The 19281-nt window shown below is 33.4% G+C and overlaps 4 protein-coding genes across 4 annotated transcripts; 3 read left to right on the plus strand and 1 right to left on the minus strand.

The window, feature by feature from the left end:
* Positions 1-885: 885 nt before the first annotated feature.
* LOC107939481 (aldehyde oxidase GLOX1) lies at positions 886-3241 on the plus strand. Its single transcript, XM_041099013.1, has 3 exons — positions 886-1533; positions 1714-1874; positions 1958-3241. Exons 1-3 carry the CDS (start codon positions 949-951, stop codon positions 3150-3152), a joined length of 1941 nt encoding a protein of 646 aa, XP_040954947.1. The 5' UTR covers positions 886-948; the 3' UTR covers positions 3153-3241.
* Positions 3242-5022: 1781 nt separating this feature from the next.
* Positions 5023-7472, plus strand: LOC107939482 (aldehyde oxidase GLOX1). The gene is made up of 3 exons (XM_016872819.2): positions 5023-5633; positions 5853-6013; positions 6123-7472. The coding sequence occupies exons 1-3, from the start codon at positions 5091-5093 to the stop codon at positions 7315-7317; spliced, it is 1899 nt and encodes a 632-aa protein (XP_016728308.2). The 5' UTR covers positions 5023-5090; the 3' UTR covers positions 7318-7472.
* Positions 7473-10538: 3066 nt separating this feature from the next.
* On the plus strand, positions 10539-12954 carry LOC107939483 (aldehyde oxidase GLOX1). The gene is made up of 3 exons (XM_016872820.2): positions 10539-11151; positions 11374-11534; positions 11644-12954. Exons 1-3 carry the CDS (start codon positions 10606-10608, stop codon positions 12836-12838), a joined length of 1902 nt encoding a protein of 633 aa, XP_016728309.1. The 5' UTR covers positions 10539-10605; the 3' UTR covers positions 12839-12954.
* Positions 12955-13972: 1018 nt separating this feature from the next.
* Positions 13973-18158, minus strand: LOC107939499 (probable lactoylglutathione lyase, chloroplastic). Its single transcript, XM_016872841.2, has 9 exons — positions 17690-18158; positions 16409-16616; positions 16110-16234; positions 15869-15933; positions 15555-15767; positions 15362-15409; positions 14874-14981; positions 14582-14722; positions 13973-14344 (listed from the first exon to the last, which is right to left on the minus strand). Exons 1-9 carry the CDS (start codon positions 17838-17840, stop codon positions 14303-14305), a joined length of 1101 nt encoding a protein of 366 aa, XP_016728330.2. The 5' UTR covers positions 17841-18158; the 3' UTR covers positions 13973-14302.
* Positions 18159-19281: the final 1123 nt, after the last annotated feature.

The following is a 19281-nucleotide window of genomic DNA, read 5'->3' on the forward strand; positions in this document are numbered from 1 at the left end:
TTTATTAAGGTCAAATTCTACTAAATACTCTGCCGGTATGAAAAGTTTCTAATGTTAGTTGCGTTCTTGATTCTCCAATGGATTGCCCCACAATAATACCTACAACTTCTCCCAATTCAACTAGGTCACCTTGAGTGGGGCTTTGACCATAACATAATCTAATATGTGAATATAACAAGTTGATATGACATTAAACATAATAATATGTTAGTAGTATCATATTTTGAAAATAATAGAATTGAACTTAATGAATTTAACATTTTTTGTTTGATCATGATTAAAATTTTAAAATTCACAAAGTATATGACGTACTAAAATTAAAGTGTGAGGACTAAATCTATAATTTAAACATAGTATAGGGACTGATAACAAAATTGAACCTTTTATTAACTAATCTTCCTCTAAACAAGGAATGCTATTAAAAAACCTAAAATATTTTTATTAAGGTCAGATTCTACTATTTGTTCATTAAATCCATTAACTAACTTCTTTATGAGTGAAATATCAAGTTAATATAGCAATACAAATATGATATAATATTTTGGAAATAAAAAAAATTAACTAAATGAATTTAATAGTTACAGTTTAGTCAAGATTAAAATTTTAAAAATGAAAAAGTTCAAGGACTAAAAATGATCAAATTAAAGTACAAGAGCTAAATTCATAATTTACACATAATATAGGGACTAATACCAAAATTTAACCTTTTTATTAACTAAACTTCCTCTAAACAAGGAACAATAAAGGGACTAACAGCAAAATATTTAACATTTTACTAACTAATCTTCCTCTAAACAAGGAGCAATCACTAATTTTCCCTAAATTTCATGCACTTCGAATCGTGAAAATGCATATAAAAGGAGATGGAACCCATTGTGAAAAAACCAAGCAGTAGATCCATAGAATAAAAAAAGTTAATTTATAAATTATATAGTAACATAATAAATAATGACGTCGTTGTTTTGGAGAGGTCTTATTATATTACCTCTTCTTTTTGTATATGTCAACGGCGAGCATTTTTTGTACCCTAAACGTCATACTGGCAAAGCCGAGTTAGCCGGTTACAAGGGGCCAGACTCTCTTGCCGTCGACGGTGGTGGTTTCTATAGCGGTCCCTTGATTGCCGATGACGATGGATCTACTGCTGACGGCAATCCTGGTGGAACTACCGAGGTGAAGGTTGAAAACCTTGGAAAGGCCGACGGTGATAATACTAATGGCAGTGCAAATAGTGTCGAATCGACTCAAGTTGCTGCCAAAAATGGAATTGGCAACGGAAATATTTTTGAGGCTAAAACTACGTTTAAAGGGAGTTGGGAATTGTTTGTTGAGAACGCCGGTGTTTCCGCCATGCATTTGATATTGCTTCCTAAGATCAACCAGGCTTTGATGTTCGATGCCACAGTGTGGAAAATCTCAAAGATGAAATTACCAGGACCGCCATGCCGACGCGTCGAGGGAACCAATAAAGAAGATTGCTATGTTCATTCGATTCTCATGGACGTTGAAACAGGAAAGATTAGGCCACTTAGGGTACGTTTTTCTAATTTTGTTTTGTTTAGTTATTATTAGCTGGACGGAGCCTCAAAGAGGTAAAAAATACAATTTTTTATTTGCAAAACTTGAAAATAATTTGCTTTAAAAAGACATCAAACTCGTTACAATTTCTTACAATTTTATGTTTATTTAACATTTTCATTTTCTTTGTTACAGTTGAACTATGACACTTGGTGCTCATCGGGTGCCCTTGATATTAATGGCCGATTGGTAAGTACTGGCGGTTATAACAATGGCTCTGACACTGTGAGAATCCTCGACTTATGCGATACTTGTGGCTGGGAAGAATATCCTGGTGCACTTGGAAATGGAAGATGGTAAGAACCCTAAACTTATTACATTTTTCATTTTTTTAATGATTAAAAGCTTGAATTTGAGTATTTTGGGTTTCTTTTTGAAGGTATGCGACACAAGTAACCTTAGGCGATGGTAGATTCATGGTGTTCGGCGGTCGAGATTTCCCAACATACGAATTTGTTCCTTCACAAGGCCAGAAAAACACCCTTAAAGATGTGATTGATTTCAACTTCTTGGTGGAAACACACGATCCCGTGGAAAACAATTTGTACCCTTTCGTTTACCTTTCGACTGACGGCAATGTCTTCATCTTCGCTAACAATCGTTCAGTTCTTTTGAACCCTAACACCCAAACAATCATCCACGAGTTCCCGGTGCTTCCCAATGGTGCTCGCAATTATCCTGCGTCAGGAAGTGCTTGCCTCCTTCCGATCATGCTCAAGCCTAATGAAGATCGTAGAGTGATCCCCTCCGAGGTTTTGATATGCGGTGGCGCATCACATGATGCGTATACCAAGGCCGATTTGCAGCGCCCTAAGGTGTTTTTTCTAGGGAACACCGACTGTGCTCGCCTTGATATCACCAAAAGGAATGGCAAATGGAAGATCATAAACATGCCGTCAGCTCGTCTGTTGGGAGATATGGTCGTTTTACCAACGGGAGATGTGCTTATTGTTAACGGTGCCAAGACCGGTTCAGCAGGTTGGGATGATGCTAGGGAGCCGAATTTGAACCCTGTTTTGTACAAATTCCAAACTGATGGAACTGGTTCCAAGTTCACCGTGCTTAACCCATCCAACATCCCTCGCATGTACCACTCCTCATTTGCACTCCTCCCTGATGCAAAAATCCTCATTGCTGGAAGCAACACGAACCCTGGTTACCTCGATGATGCATTGTTTCCCACCGAAGTTCGGGTCGAGAAATTCTCACCACATTACTTGGACCCGAACTTGGCCATGTTCCGACAAGAGATCATTGTCGAGAAGTCCAATAACCAAGTGAAGTACGGCCAGAAATTTACAGTACAGATCCGTGGAAATGGCGAAATCGACCAACAGAAACTTCAAGTGACGGTTTACTCGCCGCCATTTGTAACCCACGGGATCTCCATGAATCAGAGATTGATTCAATTAGGAATTGTGGAATTTAACAAAAATGTTGCTCCAGATACAAACAACATTGTTCTTCAAGCTCCCATGAATGGCAACATTGCGCCACCTGGTTATTACATGCTCTTCGTGAACTACAATGGGGTGCCTTGCCGCCAATCGATGTGGGTTCAATTTTTGCCATAGATATTTCACCGGAAGCATTGAATCGTCGAAGCCGTTATATGTAATTATTATATTTTTTATAAATAAAAATATATGAATCACTTTGGTCACATTTTGTTGCACACATTATTGGTTTGAAGATCATATACAATATAAAATGTGGACTATTGGATTAATTTGTTTGTGATTGCTTTTCTCGTCGTGACCTTAGTTAGATTTTTATGATTTATATTTCGATTTTTATGATTTTTATGAATCGCTTAAATTTATTTAAAAGTTTAAATAGAACTCATGGAAAAGGAAATATTACAAGATTTGTTTGTTTTCAATATTAAATAGAAATGCATATTGTAAAGTTATATAAAATTTAAAATATATAATTAAAATATTGAAATATTACACAATCTATTGATTTTGAAGAATAAATAAAATTCATATCATAAACCCATATAAAAGTTTAAAAACATCTAATTAAAATATAAAAAAAATAGTTTTAAAACGTAATATAAAATCTTATGAGAGTTTAAAATTTTTAATTAAAGATATTAAAATATTTAAAATGAGAGTGGTTTAGTAAATTATATTGTATTTTTTTATTTTTATTTCTTTTTGTTTAATTAAATCGTGCTATCTCCTTTACAATATATTAAATTGTGTTCTCATGCCGGCAATAAACGTCGAGTAATCAAGCGCAGAGAGAATTTAAGAAAATGTTGCCGCGAGACAAGCCATCTATCATTATGATAGATGCAATGATGTATGCTGCAGCTTAGGCATCCTAATAGACCAGTAAACTTGAAACCTTGTTCCTACATGACTTGATCAATTCGATTAGGCACTCGCCATTTATTTTCATTGCTCAACTCTTTGATAGCACGAAAAATCCTTTGTTCAACTCTTGGACAACATGAAAAAAATCAAAAGCTCTACCTTCTCTCTCTATCTATCCATGGGATGGAAGGGTGGAGGCCTTTGGTGTCCCCTCCAATCAAGAATCGGAGCCTCATAATCACTAGCTAATATGCTTTTCCTTTTCTCGCATGTCTTTTTTCATTTATGGTTTGATATTCTAGTGTCCTAGGAGTACAAAAACAACACCAATCCATCCCGAATTTAGTGGCAATGGCGAAGTAAAAAAAAAAATTTGCGGGAGCCGGAATTAAATTATATATTTTTCTCACAGTAAAATTTATAAGTCTATATCTTTATAATTTTTAAAAGGATTAAATCAATTTTTTTAATTTTGAAGGGTTAAAGTGCAATTTTACCATTACTAATTTAAAATTTTATAAATTATAAAGAGCCTAAATAAAAATTTTTCCATTTTAGGTGGGTCGGGGCCCCTACCAGCCCCCTTGACTCCGCCACTACTTGGTGGTTAAACTTTATTGCGATAACAATATTGTAGGGAGGTCCTGCAGAGAAACAGCTCAATGTCAATTGTATAAAATTATAAATTTAGTCCATATTCTCCAATTGGATCACTTTTTTTAATCTCTATACTTTTCAAATTCTAAAATTTAAATTTTGACGCAAACGACAATCATTAAATCCATTAACTTTTTTAGAGTAATACATAAAAATAGCAAGTTGACATGGTATTACACATATGATATTATATTTTAAAAATAACATAATTTAACTAAATAAATTTAACAGTTACCGTTTAGTCAAGACTAAAATTTTAAAAATTGAAAAGTATAGGGACAAAAAAATCAAATTAAAGTTTAAGGAATTAATACAGGAATATAATACGGGAATTAATAGCCAAATTTAACATTTTATTAACTAATCTTCCTCTAAACATGGTGAGATCACTAATTTCTCGAGAAATTCATGCATTTTGAAATGTAAAAATGCATATAAAAGGCAACGAAACCCATTCTGAAAAAACGAAGCAGATGATTCACAGAATAAAAAACAAGCTAGGTTCTACATTGTATATCTAAATAATAAAAGATGGGTTTGTTTTGGAGAGTTCTTATTATATTACCTCTCTTTTTTGCATATGTGAACGGTGAATATTTTACATACCCTGCCCGTCATACTGGCAAAGCCGAGTTAGCCGGTTTCAAGGGTCCAGACTCTCTTGCTACTGATGGTGGCGGTTTCTTTAGCGGTCCATTGGTTGTTGAAAATGATGCAACTGCTACTCCCAGCAACCAAGGTGGAACTACCGAGGTGACGGTTGGGAAGCCCGGAGACAATACCCTCGATGCGTCTGTAGGCAATGATGAAATTAAAGATGCAAGTATGATTGAGGCTGCAACTACATTTAAAGGGAGTTGGGAATTATTCCTTGAGAATGGCGGTGTTTCCGCAATGCATTTGCAATTACTTCCTAAGATCAATCAAGCTTTGATGTTTGACGCCACAGTGTGGAAGATCTCGAAGATAAAATTACCACCGCCATGCCGACACGTCGAGGGAACCAATGAAGAAGATTGCTTTGCTCATTCGGTTCTTATGGACATTGAAACAGGAAAGCTTAGGCCACTTAGGGTACGTTTTTTTAATCTTATTTTGCTTAGTTATTACTGGGATCTAACCTCATTATTTAAGATCAATATTTTAAAAAAAATTGAGTTTGAGACGAGATGTAACATCAATAGTAGTTGGATGGAGCCTCAAAGAGGGAAAAAAAACTCTCTCAATTTTTTATTTGCGTCATGATTTCTTACAATTTTATGTTTTTTAACATTTTCATTTTCTTTGTTACAGTTGCACTATGACACTTGGTGTTCATCGGGTGGTCTTGATATCAATGGTCGATTGGTAAGCACTGGCGGTTTTAACAATGGCTCCGACACTGTGAGAATCCTCGACTTATGCGATACTTGTGAGTGGAAAGAATATCCCGGTGCACTTGCAAATGGAAGATGGTAAGAACCCTAAATTTTATTACATTTTTTTTTATTTTTTTAAGGATTAAAAGCTTGAATTTGACTCTCTCTTTTTTTTTCTTTTGTTCTTTTGGTTGGGGGTTTGAAGGTATGCCACACAAGTAACCTTAAGTGACGGTAAATTCATGGTGTTCGGAGGTCGAGATTTCCCAACATATGAATTTGTTCCACCAGAAGGCAAGAAAAACACTCATCAAGATGTGGTTGATTTCAATTTCTTGGTGGAAACACACGATCTCGTGGAGAATAATTTGTACCCTTTCGTTTACCTTTCGACTGACGGCAACATCTTCATCTTCGCTAACAATCGTTCAGTTATTTTGAACCCTAAGACCCACAAAATCATCCACGAGTTCCCGGTGCTCCCTAATGGTGCTCGTAATTATCCTGCGTCAGGAAGTGCTTGCCTCCTTCCGATCATACTCAAGCCTAATGAGGATCGTCGTGTGATCCCCGCCGAGATTTTGATATGCGGTGGAGCACCGCACGATGCGTTTGAAAAAGCTGATTTGCAGCGTCCTAAGGTGTTTTTGCCCGGGAGCTGTGATTGTGCTCGCCTTGATTTCACCAAAAGGAATAGTAAATGGAAGATCTTAAACATGCCGTCAGCTCGTCTATTGGGAGACATGGCAGTTCTTCCAACAGGAGATGTGCTTATTGTTAACGGCGCAAAGACCGGTTCAGCTGGTTGGGATGACGCCAGGGAGCCGAATTTGAACCCTGTTTTGTACAAATTCAAAACCGATGGAACTGGTTCCAAGTTCACCGTGCTTAATCCATCCAACATTGCTCGTATGTACCACTCCTCGTTCGCTGTCCTTCCTGATGCAAAAGTCCTCATCGCCGGAAGCAACACGAACCCAGGTTACCTCGATGACGCATTATTTCCCACCGAAGTTCGGGTTGAGAAGTTCTCGCCACCTTACTTGGACCCTAACTTGGCCATGTTCCGACAAGAGATCATCACCGAAAAGTCCGATAACCAATTAAAGTATGGCCAAAAATTCACAGTGCAAATCCGTGGAAATGGTGTAATCGACCAACAAAAGCTTCAAGTGACGATCTACTCGCCGCCGTTTGTGACCCACGGGATCTGCATGAATCAGAGATTGATTCAATTGGGAATTTTGGAATTTAATAAAGATGTAGCCCCAAATACAAACAACATTGTTCTTCAAGCTCCCATGAATGGCAACATTGCGCAACCTGGTTATTACATGCTCTTCGTGAACTACAATGGGGTGCCTTGCCTTCGATCGATGTGGGTACAAATTTTGCCATAAATATTTCACCGGAAGCATTTAATCGTCGAATACACTATATATAATTATTTTATTTCTATATATATAAAAATATATGAAGTACTCTATTTACATGTTTGTTGCACCCACTATTGTTTTGAAGATCATATGAAGAATTAAATTTACTTATTTGCGAATTTTTTTCTTGTCCTCACTTTGACTACATTTTTATGATCTATATTTTCAACTTAAATTTATTTAAAATTTTAATATTTAAATCTTGACTCATGGAAAAGGAAATATTACATGATTTTTTTATTTTCAAGATTAAATAGAAATACATTTTTTAAAATTATATAAAAATTAAAAATTTATAATTAAAATATTAAATATTTAAATCTTGACTCATGGAAAAAGAAATATTACATGGTTTGTTTATTTTCAAGATTAAATAGTAATGCATTTTTTAAAATTATATAAAAATTAAAAATTTATAATTAAAATATTAAATATTTAAATCTTGACTCATGGAAAAAGAAATATTACATTATGTGTTTATTTTCAAGATTAAATAGAAATGCTTTTTTTAAAATTATATATGTACAAGCACAATTTTTAGCCCAAAACCCAATACAATCCATTAACCCTCAGCCCAAAACAATTAAACCCAAAACCCATTTACACCCAAACCCAAAGCCCAATAGCCCGGGCCCAAGTTCCCTAAAAAATATCTGCCTAGGGTTTCAGAGACTGAAACCTTAGGCACCGCCCCTTGACTTTTGATCCTCTGCCACCGCTGCCAACATCACACTGCCGCCGCCTACATCACGTCGGCCACCCTCCACTTGCGCGCGTCACAATCTGGTCCCACCTGTCTTTTTTATTTCTAATACGCCCAGTTTTTTTTGTTTTCATTTCAATTTAGTCCCCTTTTTAGCTTTTTCATTATTTTATTATTATCATTATTATTATCATTATTATTATCTTTACTATTATTATTATATTTATTAATATTATTGTTATTATTATGTTTTTTTATATTCATTTATGAAATTTTTAAATATACTTGTTTTAATATATTATTATATAATTGTTTTTATATACATATACATATATATATTTTTCTAACTTATTTAATATATAAATACTCAATTTTATATACATATTTATATAAATATGTTTTTTATACATATTAAAATATGTATATTATTTATTTTATTTTTATAATCCACATATATATATATTTTCATCTACATACATATATTCTTATGTTTTGTAATATTTATGTATACCTTTCTTAATATATATATATGTACATATTTTAACCTTTGTAAATATATATACATATATATATATACACATATTTTAATTTATGTCCACATATATACATCTCTTTACATTTACCGTGGTTTCATTTTGTATTCACTATTTATTTATTTTGTTTTCATTTAGTATTTTGAATGAAGGATTTAATCTTGTTCGTTTATATATTTTATTGTTTGTATGTTGTTATCGTTGTTCATATCATTTTTATACTTTTGTATTCATTATGGTTTTGCCATGTGTAACAACAATGTAATTTGCTTTCACATTTTTTTACTACGACTTCGTGTTTTTATTTTGCTCGATATAATAAAATTTGTTTTAAAAAATGGCATTTCGTGTTTAGATTCGAGAAGATCGTACCCTAACTTACTGGGTTTCGATTTTCACAATAAATCTAAATGCACGAATATTTTCAAACTCAAGTTTTAAACGATCTCGAGAATTAAGAAAAGATCGTGTCCTAACTTACTGGGCATGATCCCTTTCTTAAACCCGAGATAATAAAATATCTTTTAAATAAGTAAATTTTAGCATTTTTTATTCGCGTATCGGGAATTTGAGCCATTGTGTCCTAACTTACTGGGTATGATTCTCTTTCTCGAATCACGTGAAATATGCTTCTTTTCCCAAAACTTTTCATTTTAATACAATGATCGTATTTTTAAAATTTTCAAGTTCTCAATTTTCGACATCAAGACATTAGATAATCAACTAGGTACCAATTTTGGGCACATCGAGGGTGCTAATCCTTTCTCGTGCGTAACCGACTCCCGAACCAATTTTTCTGAATTTCGTGGACCAAACTTGTTGTTTTAATAAAATCAAACCGTTTATTAAAAACAATCACTTTTCAAGGTGATCCAATCACACCTCATAAAAAATGATTGGTGGCGACTCCAGTCTCATTTTTCAAAACCCAAGTCGACCTCGTTTTTATCAAAAAAATGGTGTCAACATTATAAAAATTAAAATTTTATAATTAAAATATTAAATATTTAAATCTTGACTCATGGAAAAAGAAATATTACATTATTTGTTTATTTTCAAGATTAAATAAAAATGCATTTTTTAAAATTATATAAAAATTAAAATTTTATAATTAAAATATTAAATATTTAAATCTTGACTCCTGAAAAAAGAAATATTACATTATTTGTTTATTTTGAAGATTAAATAGAAATGATTTTTTTAAAATTATATAAAAATTAAAATTTTATAATTAAAATATTAAATATTTAAATCTTGACTCATGGAAAAAGAAATATTACATGATTTGTTTATTTTCAAGATTAAATATAAATGCATTTTTTAAAATTATATAAAAATTAAAATTTTATAATTAAACTATTAAATATCTCAATGAAAATTTTTCCATTTTAGGTGGGTTAGGTCCCCTGACTCCGCCACTGCTTGGTGGTTAAATTTTATTGCGGTAACAATATTGTAGGGAGGTCCTACGGAAAAATAGCTCGATGCCAATTGTATAAAATTGTAAATTTAGTCCATATTCTCTAATTAGATCACTTTTATTAGTCTCTATACTTTTCAAATTCTGAAATTTAAATTTTGACACAAACAACAATCATTAAATCAATCAACTTTTTTAGAGTAATGCATAAAAATAGCAAGTTGACATGGCATTACACATATGATATTAAATTTTAAAAATAACATAATTTAACTAAATGAATTTAACAGTTACCATTTAGTCAAGACTAAAATTTTAAAAATTGAAAAGTATAGTGGCAAAAAATATCAAATTAATGTTTAAGGACTAAATTTACAATTTAAATATAATACAAGAATTAATAGCCAAATTTAACATTTTATTAACTAATCTTCCTCTAAACATGGTGAGATCACTAATTCCTCGCGAAATTCATGCACTTTGAAACGTAAAAATGCATATAAAAGGCAACGAAACCCATTCTGAAAAAACGAAGCAGATGATTCACAGAATAAAAAACAAGCTAAGTTTTACATTGTATATCTAAATAATAAACGATGGGTTTGTTTTGGAGAGTTCTTATTATATTACCTCTCTTTTTTGCATATGTGAACGGTGAACATTTTACGTACCCTTCCCGTCATCCTGGCAAAGCCGAGTTAGCTGGTTTCAAGGGGCCAGACACTCTTGCTACCGATGGTGGCGGTTTCTTTAGCGGTCCCTTGGTTGTTGATAATGATGCAACTGCTACTATCGGCAACCAAGGTGGAACTACCGAGGTGACGGTTGGGAAGCCCGAAGATGATACCCTCGTTGCGTCTCTAGACAATGATGGAATTAGATATGCAAATTTGATTGAGGCTGCAACTACGTTTAAAGGAAGTTGGGAATTGTTCCTTGAGAATGGCGGTGTTTCTGCCATGCATTTGATATTGCTTCCTAAGATCAATCAAGCTTTGGTGTTTGACGCCACAGTATGGAAGATCTCGAAGATAAAATTACCGGGACCGCCATGCCGACACGTCGAGGGAACCAATGAAGAAGATTGCTTTGCTCATTCGGTTCTCATGGACATTGAAACAGGAAAGCTTAGGCCACTTAGGGTACGTTTTTTTAATCTTGTTTTTCTTGGTTATTACTAGGATCTAACCCTATTATTTAAGATCAATATTTTTTAAAAACATTTGAGTTTGAGACGAGATGTAACATCAATAGTAGTTGGATGGAGCCTCAAAGAGGGAAAAAAAACTCTCTCAATTTTTTATTTGCGTCATGATTTCTTACAATTTTATGTTTGTTTTTAACTTTTTCATTTTCTTTTACAGTTGAACTATGACACTTGGTGTTCATCGGGTGGTCTTGATATCAATGGTCGATTGGTAAGCACTGGTGGTTTTAACAATGGCTCCGACACTGTGAGAATCCTCGACTTATGCGATACTTGTGATTGGAAAGAATATCCCGGTGCACTTGCAAATGGAAGATGGTAAGAACCCTAAATTTTATTACATTTTTTTTATTTTTTTAAGGATTAAAAGCTTGAATTTGACTCTCTCTTTTTTTTTCTTTTTTTCTTTTGGTTGGGGGGTTTGAAGGTATGCCACACAAGTAACCTTAGGTGACGGTAAATTCATGGTGTTCGGAGGTCGAGATTTCCCGACATATGAATTTGTTCCACCAGAAGGCAAGAAAAACACTCATCAAGATGTGGTTGATTTCAATTTCTTGGTGGAAACACACGATCCCGTGGAGAATAATTTGTACCCTTTCGTTTACCTTTCGACTGACGGCAACATCTTCATCTTCGCTAACAATCGTTCAGTTATTTTGAACCCTAAGACCCACAAAATCATCCACGAGTTCCCGGTGCTCCCTAATGGTGCTCGTAATTATCCTGCGTCAGGAAGTGCTTGCCTCCTTCCGATCATACTCAAGCCTAATGAGGATCGTAGTGTGATCCCCGCCGAGATTTTGATATGCGGTGGAGCACCGCACAATGCGTTTGAAAAAGCTGATTTGCAGCGTCCTAAGGTGTTTTTGCCCGGGAGCTGTGATTGTGCTCGCCTTGATTTCACCAAAAGGGACAGCAAATGGAATATCTTTAACATGCCGTCAGCTCGTCTGTTGGGAGATATGGCAGTTCTTCCAACAGGAGATGTGCTTATTGTTAACGGTGCAAAAACTGGTTCAGCCGGTTGGGATGACGCCAGGGAGCCAAATTTGAACCCTGTTTTGTACAAATTCCAAACTGATGGAACTAGTCCCAAGTTCACCGTGCTTAACCCATCCAACATCCCTCGCATGTACCACTCCTCGTTCGCTGTCCTCCCTGATGCAAAAGTCCTCATCGCCGGAAGCAACACGAACCCAGGTTACCTCGATGATGCATTGTTTCCCACCGAAGTTCGGGTCGAGAAATTCTCACCACATTACTTGGACCCTAACTTGGCCATGTTCCGACAAGAGATCATTGCCGAAAAGTCCGATAACAAATTAAAGTATGGCCAGAAATTCACAGTGCAGATCCGTGGAAGCGGTGTAATCGACCAACAAAAGCTTCAAGTGACGATTTACTCGCCGCCGTTTGTGACCCACGGGATCTGCATGAATCAGAGATTGATTCAATTGGGAATTTTGGAATTTAATAAAGATGTAACCCCAAATACAAACAACATTGTTCTTCAAGCTCCCATGAATGGCAACATTGCGCAACCTGGTTACTACATGCTCTTCGTAAACTACAATGGGGTGCCTTGCCTTCGATCGATATGGATACAAATTTTGCCATAAATATTTGACTGGAAGCATTGAATCGTCTATATATATGAAGTATTCTATTTACATTTTTATTGCACCCACTATTGTTTTGAAGATCATATGAAAAATTTAATTTATTTATTTGCGAATTTTTTTCTTGTCCTCACTTTGACTACATTTTTATGATTTATATTTCCAACTTAAATTTATTTAAAATTTTAATATTTAAATCTTTACTCATGGAAAAGGAAATATTACATGATTTGTTTATTTTCAGGATTAAATAGGAACGCATTTTTTAAAATTATATAAAAATTAAAAATTTATAATTAATATATTAAATATTTAAACCTTGACTCATGGAAAAGGAAATATTACATGATTTGTTTATTTTCAAGATTAAATAGAAATGCATTTTTTAAATTATATAAAAAATTATAATTTATAATTAAAATATTAATATTACATAATTTGTTGATTTTGAAGATTAAATAAAATACATATCACAAAACTATATAAGAGTTTAAAAATTTCTAATTAAAATCTAAAAATAGTTTAAAAAATAAAATAAAATCTGATGGAAGTTTAAAATTTTTAATTAAAGAAATTTAAATATTAAAATAATTAAAAAGAGAATGGTTTATTAAACCATATTGGATTTTTATTTTTATTTGTTTTAATTTGTCTTATCTTAGATATATAAAATGTTATACTTCTATATAATTTTGGTTTTGTTTTTTTTTTTATGATTTTATTGGTAAAGTAGCTTCTAATTTTAGATTAGTCTTTTTAAGTTTTTTTTTTATCTAGAGTGATTCTTAAACTATCAATTTATCTTATTTTAATTCAAAATGTATGTCACAGCTAATAATAACATGTCACATGTCATATTGTTATCGATTGATATTTATCTTTGATAAACCCAGATAGAATCGATGGTTCATAGACCATTTATAACTAAAAAAAATTTTAAGACCAATCTAAAACTTGAAGTATAAATTAGAGGCCAATTTACTAATAACACTTTTCTTTTTCGTTACAAATAATTTATTTTGATTGTCTTTGAAAATGTTTGTACCATAATATTATTATTGTATATCCTCAAAAGAATCTTCGTTTTTAGAGGTATATCTTAAACATAGATGTAAATGTTTGGACTAAAGTGTATGTATAAAACCGATATATTCATTTTTTTTTCAAGATTTTTTAATATATTTAAAAGATCATATTTTTCAATATCCATATCCAAATATGTATCGAAAAATATACATAAATGCTTCATTGAAATAAAAACAGGAAGATCACTGAACATACACTTTATATCTAAAGATTTCTTCGCTAACGAATCTAACGGGCTACCCGATTGTCACCGCAAAAACATTTATCTACAAAACGGAATTGGCTGCCATTCTCTATGGAGGCTTTCTTCGACAAATCCTTTCAGCTTGGATTCGAATTTCATTGTCTGAAGGATAAGAACACGAGTTCAACCGAAACTCACTCCAATTCCTTGAGGAAATCAATGTTATCGACGAAAACCTGCAAATAATGACGTAAAGAAGTCTCATAATCCTGACTGACAGAAGAGTCTTTTGTCCAGAAAGTTAATAAAACTCGGTATCAGAGCAACGCATACGAATTAGAGAACAATGTCGATATACTTTTTTCGTTTTTGAGATATAGGTGGTATAGATGAACGAGAAGCAAATAAGAAAAAGAAGTTTGGGTTTCAGAAAGCAAGCATCAATGTATAAATGGCTCAAAAGGTATATATACCGTCTTCCAACCATCGGGATCTAAGCACGCGGTGATCTTGGTGTTAATACCAGGTAAAGGTCCAGGTTCTCGGGTAATTTTTCCACCAAAAAGTCTAACTGCCTCTGCAGTTTTGTAAACGTCATCTGTGCCGATTGCAATCTGCAGAAACGTGATTGATATGCGTTTAACTTGTTTCCGGCATTAAGAAATAAGGTCAGAGAAAACAAGTAGAATCATGAAACATACTGAATGCAGTTACGAAAACAATCTTTTTCACACTGAAGTGAAAAGAAAGCAGAAAATTTTCTACCTGAGCATAAGCATTTCCTTTGTCATAATCAGTGACCCCATAGTTGTACGTTAACTCGAGCACAGCATTTTTATCTTCAGGCCCGTAACCCATCATGGCTATAGTATACTAAAGGAAAATTCACAAACATATGTCAATGTATATTATCTTAATACTGTTACTAAAAGGTTCATGGAATATTTTCATCAATCGCATTAACACAAAAAACCAAAACATATAGCCATAAACAAAGCAATTCAGGACATGGGTGCCCGAAACAGGTATGGTCAGATTTTTCTAAGTTTTTACATGTATATGGAGGATCTTTGGGGATTATATTCTTGTATCCGTGTATTAGACACGAGTGTTGAACATGGTAAATTCAACAAAAATGAAGCGTCAGAGCAACATAAGAATATACACTTGAATCCTCTTTTTCCATGTCTCTCCCTGGAATACATATTTTAACAGTTTCTATTCACCATACAAAATAGAGGAAAGTTATTTACCTTGTACTGTGGATTATCTCGTGTACGAAGAAGCTTCATGCCAAATGCCTGCAACAAAAGGAGATAGAAACTAAGACCTACGGCACGACTTAAACCCCACGCACCAAAAATAATAATAATAAAATAAAAGGGTGTTCATGAAAAAGAATGTGAATAACAGCAGATACCGCGGCCCAATATCTGAAACTCTAACCTTCTCATAAAAATTTATGGAACGATCAAGATCGCCTACACGGAGCATTACTTGGCACAAAGGTTCAGGAGTAGGTCCCCTTTCAAGCAGTTCAAACTTGTAACCATCAGGATCCTCAATAAATGCAATTACAGTAGAACCACCTTTCACCGGACCAGGTTCTCGGGTTACTTTTCCACCCTTGGCCTTTACGAGTTCCACGGTCTTGGCAACCTAATCAGGGGAGCATATAAGCATTCTGCTATGCAAACAAGGACATAGCAGTTCTAAGATACATAACAGTCTATCATCTTGTTAAAATAGTTCGAACTTACATCCTCAACAGCAATACCGAAATGACCAAATGCAGTTCCAATGTCATATTTGTCAACTCCATAATCTGGTAATAACATTCAAGGAAAAAAATTATCTATAGCTAAGCTCATATATACTGTCAACTCTAATATTCATGTATACAATAGAAATTTATCTCATATATATATATTTATATAGATACATTTCAGATTTATTATAGCTTAGAAAAGCCAAAGAGTAGTCCGCTAGGTGATAGCTTACTATAAGTGAGTTCAATAACGAAGTGAGAATCTTCTGGCCCATATCCAAGAAAGGCGTTCGTGTATCTCTCCTCTGGTATGTCTCGTTTCCTCAACAGCTTCATCCCCAGACACTCAGTATAGAATCTGCAACCACAACATATTCGAGTTTGATACAAAGATTCAAACCACAAGATTGTATACAAAAGAATAAATCCATTTACTCACATTCCGCTCACAAGATCAATAAAAAGAAACATGAACAATAGCGTTATCTTTTTTTTTTTTTAACAACAATAGCATTATCTTGAAATGACATACTTGATGGTCCTATCCAAATCCCCAACTCGATAAACGACATGGAGCATTCTTCGTTTGTCCTTTTCAACCCACTGTAGGGCCTCGGTTTCTTGTGCAGCAGCCGTGCTTGCTCGTACCACATTTCCAACCAGAGGCTTCCCTAGCTTAGTTTCTTCAGTTCTCGACATCTTAGAGGCTTTGAAACCAAAGAATTGCGACTGCGGAACAACTGGATAAGATTTCAAAAGAGATTACATTTACATCAAATATCTTCAAAATCATTTCTTCTATTCTATAAAACTCAATAGAAACTCCAGATATTGTTACTCATTCTCACAATCTGACAAGTGAGAAAAATGAAATTATTTCAATAAATTAGTCCCTAAATATCACCTAGATTCTAAATTGGTCCCTAAATTTCAAAACATTCTAAATAAGTCCTCAAAGTATCAATATTGTATCAGCTAACTATCAATTTAGGTATTAAATGCCAGTTCAGATCTTATATAAAACATTTTAAAAACATGCGAATCAAATTGTAAATACGCTCATATCTATTGTATGAATAACTTGACTTATTAAAAAATTAACTGTGTCCTTAACATTCAGGAGGACTATTTTTTAACACATCAAATCCAAGCAAATCATACCGTAAGTATACTCAAGTAATGTTTACAAATTTGGCTTACATGTTTTAAATATGCTACATCCCAAATTAAGCTGGCATTTAACAATTAAGCTGGTATTGTGTTTTTGGGTGTCTATGCTCCATTTTAGCCTGAGAGCTGTTTTTAGTTGGTACAGGGTGGTTCACATGGTTTAATAGCGATGCTAAGAGCCACAGCTGTGGCCAAACTCGGCAGTCTGTTTAGATGCAAACGACACTTCCCGGACTTTTCTATGACATAATCAGGAAACAAAACCTCCTCGGGGACAATTCCGGACATGTTAGAGGATCGACCGGCTCTCAACAGACAATACCTCACAGACTTCTCTAAACAGAATCAGGGACCCTCGACAAAGCTAATGGTGCGACTGACGATGATACTATACTTTGAGGATTCAATTGAACGTCTTTTGAAGTTTGGGACCAATCTAGAATCTAGGCCATAGTTTGGTACGCCTAGTGCAATTAAGCCTAATATAATTTGCATTATAAATCTGTTCTTTATGAACTCCGGAGATTTCACATCAATGCTCGATTCCATATATTTCTTCAATCAATAATTAAATCAGTAAAAGAAATTCTAGGGCATAAGAGGAAATTAATTTGATATAAACACACACACAAATTCTGCTTACCGCTGCCGAGATTAGAGAAACCGAGGTGCCGGTGAAGGTGAACCGGAGAAAGGGAAACACCAAACCGCGATGAAGAAACACCGCCGGAGCACCTAAACGGAGATAACGAAGGTCGTATTGAGGACGACGCCATGGGAATTATCCTCACCATCTTCTAGAATACTAAATTTTGTTTATTTTAAAAACAACAAATGAAAATTCCAATCAGTTTCAATTTCCTAGCAGAGCTGTCTATGACTGTGACCGTAACTGTAGCCTTTTCTCCCTCTACCTGAGTTTCGTTTCTTTGTTTCTCTGCTTTTGTCTGTGCAAAGTGGTAACCCAGAGTGCGTGAGCGAGGGTGAGTGAGGTTGTGAATTAACGATGATATAAAAATTTTATTTTAGTCCCTCTATAATTTTTAAAATTCGAAAACTAAATTAATATATCATTGACAATTAAATTTGGTTATTCCGTCCCCTTTTATCGTAAAAACGTATCATGCGTCGCATTCTTTATCACGTTTGGGGTAAATTGAAATAAAATCAAAACTTTAAATACTTAATTGAGAATTTAAAACCCAATCTTACATTAAATTTTAATGAGGTAATTCTTTATTTTGGTAATAGATTTATATTGTTTATTATTATAGTAATATTTTATATTTTTTTATTATTTTTTTGTATTTTTTTTTAATTTCGAAATTGCATATGGCCATAGTATATATGTTTAGACTTTAGATTCGATATAAATATGTACTTGATAATTGGTGTGTATATATAATATATTTAAAAATCTTAAAATTATTTTGTATTATATTTAAAATAAAAAAGTAAGAAAATAAAAATTTTCTAACCCACCCTTTTTGAGGGTTGCATTGCCTTTATGTGATCCACAATTTGTCCTCGACAAAGATAAGATGCTACTTTTATTTTTATTTTTAGTTTCTAACTCAAAAAATGTGAACCGTTCTTTATAATCAATCAAGGCCTAATCTATCCTTTTCTAATATAATAATTATACATTGAATTTACTTTTGCTAATACTTAAATCTGTCTTGTTTGGTGTTGGATTTTTTCTCTTTTTTATTTTCAATTTACTTTTCATGACTTCGGTGAATTGAGTATGAATTTGATCGACATAGGATGCTGTTGTAAATGCAAGAAGACATATGCTTCAAGTGTGTTGAAACGCATTATGATCCTCCTATTTATGGACAGCGACATAGTTAGGGGTTGGTAGGAGCCTCAACCACCTTAAAATGGAAAGTTTTTCATTTAGCCCTTTAAGATTTTTAAAATTTTAAATTAGTAAATATAAAATTGTACTTTGATCCTCTCTAAAAATGATAAAAATTTGATTTAATCCTTTAACATTTATAAAGATATAGGCTATTAAAATGGTGAAATTACATTTTTACTATCATAAAAATTACAATTTAATTTCGGCTCCCTAAAAATTTTTTTTGACTCTGTCCCTGTTAGTTCTAAGCATTATCTTTAAAAAGAACAGATATGATTAAAACCTATTATGAGATTACTCAAAAAAAATCTCATAAGTTCAGATATATTTCAATTTAATTTATGCTTTTATATTAATTTTATTCTAATTAT

Source organism: Gossypium hirsutum, chromosome D08 (genome assembly GCF_007990345.1).
Source record: "Gossypium hirsutum isolate 1008001.06 chromosome D08, Gossypium_hirsutum_v2.1, whole genome shotgun sequence".
Taxonomy (NCBI): Eukaryota; Viridiplantae; Streptophyta; class Magnoliopsida; order Malvales; family Malvaceae; genus Gossypium; species Gossypium hirsutum.